At 43.1% G+C, this 5,317-nt stretch overlaps 1 protein-coding gene across 1 annotated transcript; it reads right to left on the bottom strand.

Annotated features, from left to right (window-relative positions):
- Nucleotides 1-1,136: 1,136 nt before the first annotated feature.
- EEF1A1 (eukaryotic translation elongation factor 1 alpha 1) lies at nucleotides 1,137-4,970 on the bottom strand. The gene is made up of 7 exons (XM_019520472.1): nucleotides 4,747-4,970; nucleotides 3,504-3,683; nucleotides 3,117-3,413; nucleotides 2,692-2,842; nucleotides 2,210-2,466; nucleotides 1,784-2,018; nucleotides 1,137-1,539 (listed from the first exon to the last, which is right to left on the bottom strand). The coding sequence occupies exons 1-7, from the start codon at nucleotides 4,888-4,890 to the stop codon at nucleotides 1,415-1,417; spliced, it is 1,389 nt and encodes a 462-aa protein (XP_019376017.1). The 5' UTR covers nucleotides 4,891-4,970; the 3' UTR covers nucleotides 1,137-1,414.
- Nucleotides 4,971-5,317: the final 347 nt, after the last annotated feature.

Below are 5,317 nucleotides of genomic sequence, written 5' to 3'. Positions count from 1 at the left end.
TCTTAAAGAGTTTCAGGTTTGGTTTCAGTTGTGAAATTCATTTCACTTAAATTCTCAAATTTATTCCTAACATTAATAAAAAAAATTATAAAAACACACCACAACACACAAAACCACCACCCCACAACCAAGTTCAAGAGTTCTTGCAGCAGTAGTTCCTCAGAGAACTAAAAATGCTTGCTATTGTCTGCCAGCTTGTTATCCATTTATAATGTAAAGTGGTGTTTTAAGTTAAAAAAAAAACTAATTTATGATGCCTTTTATGCACTGAACTCACCAGTCAATTCTAATGATATTCAGGACTTGTATTCCAGTTTCAGAATACTTTGCAAATCCTTCAAATTGTGTACACGACTCAAAGCTACCATTCTCCAAGGGATTTAAAAGTTGAAGTGAGGCTAAAGTGAAAGACTGAAAAAGGAAAAATTCTGTGACTTCCTTCCAAGTTTGTTTTCCAAATTTTGTTAATTTAAAAATTACCATCATGAGAGCATCTTAAAAGGATTATTGCCAGTCAATTCCAAATTAGTCCATTTTAATCATTCTAAACCTCTAACCTTATATATGCAGCTTGACTTTGGCAAAATTTTGTAGTTTCTAGCACTGTGCTGGTCATCTGACAAATGCTGAAATTACTAGAAGTGAAGTGACATAACTAAGTGTATGCTTGTTATTTTTCCACACCACTTAAAAGTTATAGATGAACTGCAAAACAAACTGGACACCTTACATGTTCAAGATGACTATGGTAATCCAATTGTATATTTGGCACAGAAACCAGTTTTAACCTCTAAAATGGTGCCATCTATGCTAGTCTCTTTACAGCTATTCCCTAGGGTTTACTGAACCCACTGCAGAATGTAGTGCTATATACAAGAAGCATTTTCCAGCAGCTTCAGCAAACATGTGCTGAAAGGTGAGGGGCTTTGCAGGTTCAGAAAGAAAAAAAAAAGAATAGTTGGAAAAAATTCAGTCACAGTCCATTTCACTGATAGAGGACATTCAGGAGAATTTTGAATGTTTGTTTCTTTTACAGTTCATCTATAAGTATACTAGAATAACTCATTACCTTTCACCCCAGATTAGTTCTCTTGTAAACATGTCAAGATCAATCCAATACACACACACACACACACTTAGAATGAAACTTTGTTTAATGGTCTCAAATTGTGACAGATTTTTGGTCAAGTTGTTTCCATTTAAAAAATTTACTGATTTAAAAACTAATAACTTAAAAACTGCCACGAAACAAATGGTCCACAAACATTCCTTTCCTTCTGAAGCTTTTACGATGCATTGTAATCATTAACCAGTCTTTTACTATTAAACTTAAATGGCCAATTGAGACAAGCAGTTCTGAGACCCTTCTTCCACCACTGATTAAGATTGAAGTGGCAGCTGATGTACAGAATTTTCATTTAGCCTTCTGGGCTTTCTGGGCAGACTTTGTAACCTTGCCAGCTCCAGCAGCCTTCTTGTCAACTGCCTTAATGACACCAACAGCAACAGTCTGTCTCATGTCACGCACAGCAAAACGACCTAGAAACAGAAATCAATGCATTATGACCTTTCAATCAAGCAGGTAGGTACAATTACTGAGGAACTGTTCAACTGAATCTCCTGGATTTTCAGTAAATATGCACATTGAAGTTTGACCACCACCAATGGTAAAATTCAGTACCATTTTCTAGCAAGTCAAAGTTAAATGATGCTTGGGCTATTACTGGTATAAGACCCAGTTCTCTCCCCACCCCCCAACAGTATACTTTATAAAATGACTTACCTAGAGGAGGATAGTCAGAGAAGCTCTCGACACACATGGGTTTGCCTGGGATCATATCAACAATGGCAGCATCTCCAGATTTCAGAAACTTGGGACCATCTTCCAGCTTCTTACCAGAACGGCGATCAATCTTTTCCTTCAGCTCAGCAAACTTGCAAGCAATGTGAGCAGTGTGACAATCCAGCACAGGGGCATAGCCAGCACTAATTTGGCCAGGGTGGTTCAGAATAATGACCTGCAAGACAGAGTACAACTTACCCCATAAATCATGCTGGAAAGACACCTTAGAAAAGGTACTCATTCTATAATATAAGTTGGTCTGTATGTATATGTGCTTTAGTATATACAAAAGACTCAGTGCATGCATGTCCAAGAGTCTACTGGATACATGAGCAAAAAGCAAACCAAGTAAGAGTGAGTACCTACCTGTGCAGTGAAACCAGCAGCTTCCATTGGGGGGTCGTTTTTGCTATCACCAGCAACATTACCACGGCGGACATCTTTTACAGACACGTTCTTAACATTGAAGCCAACATTATCACCAGGAAGAGCTTCACTCAAAGCTTCATGGTGCATCTCAACAGACTTTACTTCAGTTGTAACGTTGACAGGGGCAAATGTAACCACCATGCCTGGCTTAAGAATACCAGTCTCCACACGACCGACTGGGACTGTACCAATACCTACAAAAAGCACAACAGAACACATGCTTTAACAATCAATTTAAAAATCAGGAATAAGTAGTTCTTTACGCAAGCAAACTAGGATTACTTCACACTGATTTGTTACATTCTCACTAAAAAGTGAAATTGCCATTTGTTAAACTTTTATGGAATGGAATGTCACCAACAAATTAGATACAGGGGAAAGCACAACCTATTCTCCTCTGCACACACAAAACACCTTACCGCCAATTTTGTACACATCTTGAAGAGGCAGACGCAGGGGCTTGTCAGTTGGACGAGTTGGTGGCAGAATGCAATCCAAAGCTTCAAGCAGGGTAGTGCCGCTGGCATTGCCATCCTTACGGGTGACCTTCCATCCCTTAAACCAGGGCATCTGTAGCAAAATAAGATGCAACCATTAAAATTTTTCCTAAAAAATCCACTTCTAATATCCTAAAACATATCCAACACACTTTGAAGATAAAGTAACTTAATTATCAGTTTAAAACTGAAATCTAATACAATTGAGGCACGTAGATTTTTCTAAAGAGTAAAGAATGTAAATCGCAACAGTACCGTTTAAGACAGACACCCCCTCCAAAAAAACAAAACAAAAACAAAAAACCCAAAAACCCAAAAACACACCCACCCACAAAACCAAAACTTACATTAGCACTGGGCTCCAACATGTTGTCTCCGTTCCAGCCAGAAATTGGCACAAAAGCCACGGTGTCTGGGTTGTAGCCAATTTTCTTAATGTAAGTACTGACTTCTTTGACAATTTCCTCGTATCTCTTCTGGCTGTAAGGTGGCTCAGTGGAATCCATCTTGTTAACACCAACAATGAGCTGTTTGACACCCAGTGTGTATGCCAGAAGCGCATGCTCACGGGTCTGCCCATTCTTGGAGATACCAGCTTCGAATTCACCAACACCAGCAGCAACAATCAGGACAGCACAATCAGCCTTTGGAAAAAAGTAGTATTAAGTTTCTATTTACATACACATAAAAAGAACAAAAAACTAAATTCACTAGAATTCTCTCCTTTTACGTACTTGGGAAGTGCCAGTGATCATGTTCTTGATGAAATCTCTGTGTCCAGGAGCATCAATGATGGTGACATAGTACTTGCTGGTTTCAAATTTCCACAGGGAAATATCAATTGTGATACCACGCTCACGCTCAGCCTTCAGTTTGTCCAAAACCCAGGCATACTTGAAGGAACCTTTGCCCATCTAGGAGATTAAACAAGCAAAAGCATTATACTCTGTAAGGATAACAATGACAAGTGGCAGTTTTAAAAAAGAATCCAATTTGTAGGATAGCCAAGGGACAGGAAAAAAAAGTCTATAGTGGCAGATGGCTTCTATTGCACTAGAGATTTCTGCTGCCAGCACAACTTTGGCCTAGACGCACTTGGCACAAACTAGTGAGAGATTCCATCTGTCTTCTGTTATTTAACCTGATGACACTTTAGCCCTGGACAACTCATTAACTACAACTAACATCATTCAAGTTAGCTTGGCTCCACAGGGTCCATCAGATCAAGTGTCCTCTAGAAGCTTGTTTTCATACTGCTGTAATCCCTTCCACAGCTAGCCTGTACCCATTTATCCTCTGGAATTTACACAGATAGCATACTGCCATCACCTACTGAGTCAGTCACTCTTATTGAGACCAAATGAAAAAGAAGTGATCTCATTTATGATTAATTTGGGAGAAATACAGTATCCTCCAACATTACTCATTTTTAAAAATACAAAATTTGAGTACAGCAGTTACTAACTATTTGATACAGTCTGCCTAAAGAGTTCCCAACTACACAAGCTGAGCCAAGTAATGCTTCTCCTGGTTCCCCATTTATAAACGGGGGGAGCACAGGAGGGGAAGCAGGGTGGCATCCCAAACACTGCCCTGCTGCAGTCTTACTGTTTGTAGAAGTGGCTTGAAAGCACACAGCAATGCACTAGATGACCTCTGGGGGTCCCTCCCAACTCGACTTCTCTACAAGCCTATGGCTGAAAGAACAGACAACGGCTTTTTTTTTTTTTTAAACACTGCAGCAAGCAATTGCATTTTGGGGGCAGAGAACATCAAAGTGTTCATTGAGGCTAAAAACATAAGTTAGGATCCCAGGATCTCGTCCCAGGAGGATTCCATGGACAAATAGTTGCCCAATATAGAAAAAGTGCTGGTGAGGTGGCAAGGTAACGCTTTCTGCTGAGCACATGGAGGAGGCCCCTAACTCCAGCAAATCCCCATCCGTGCCATTCCTCCGCCTCCCCCCCACGGACATACCTCTGCGGCCTCTTTCTCAAACTTCTCAATTGTGCGCTTGTCGATGCCACCACACTTGTAGATGAGGTGCCCGGTGGTGGTGGACTTGCCCGAGTCGACGTGGCCGATGACGACAATGTTGATGTGGGTCTTCTCCTTGCCCATGGCGGCGGCTGGCGAGTGAGGCTTTCCCTTCTCTCAGAGAAATCAGCACCTGCGGAGCCAGAAGAGACTCGAGTCACCCTGGAACCCGGGGGTGGCGGCCACGAGGGCAGTGGCTGACGCAAGGCCGCGGCTCCACCCACCCGCCCGCGCGGCGACGGCCCGGCCACAGCCCCCCTCCCGCCAACCGGAGGGGCCGGGGCCTGGTGCCAGAGCGGCGCGGGAAGGCGGGGCCGCCCCGGTCCTTTGTGCGGATCGTGCCGCCCGGCCCGGCCGAGCTGCGCGCGCGTCCTCCATTTTGTGGCGCTGCCGGCGAGCAGGAAGGGCCGCCATCTTCCCCGGCCCGCACTCCTCGCCCCGCTCCCACTCTACTCCCCACGCCTAGGAAAACTGAGACCCCGCGAAGAGGCGGGGGAAACGCGACGGCCGC

This window comes from Gavialis gangeticus, unplaced genomic scaffold, assembly GCF_001723915.1.
Source record: "Gavialis gangeticus isolate Ggan-Ray unplaced genomic scaffold, GavGan_comp1, whole genome shotgun sequence".
In the NCBI taxonomy this organism is placed as follows: Eukaryota; Metazoa; Chordata; order Crocodylia; family Gavialidae; genus Gavialis; species Gavialis gangeticus.
The sequence above is the reverse complement of the archived record's forward strand: the minus strand, read 5'-3'. Positions and strand labels throughout refer to the sequence as shown.

What these genes read in the sequence shown, in the direction of transcription:
- EEF1A1 (XM_019520472.1), bottom strand. Translation starts at nt 4,890, where the DNA reads ATGGGCAAGGAGAAGACCCACATCAACATTGTCGTCATCGGCCACGTC. An exon ending in TTGAGAAAGAGGCCGCAGAG is followed by an intron (nt 3,684 to 4,746) that starts GTATGTCCGTGG and finishes TTAATCTCCTAG; the next exon opens with ATGGGCAAAGGTTCCTTCAA. An exon ending in AGATGTGTACAAAATTGGCG is followed by an intron (nt 2,467 to 2,691) that starts GTAAGGTGTTTT and finishes TGCTTTTTGTAG; the next exon opens with GTATTGGTACAGTCCCAGTC.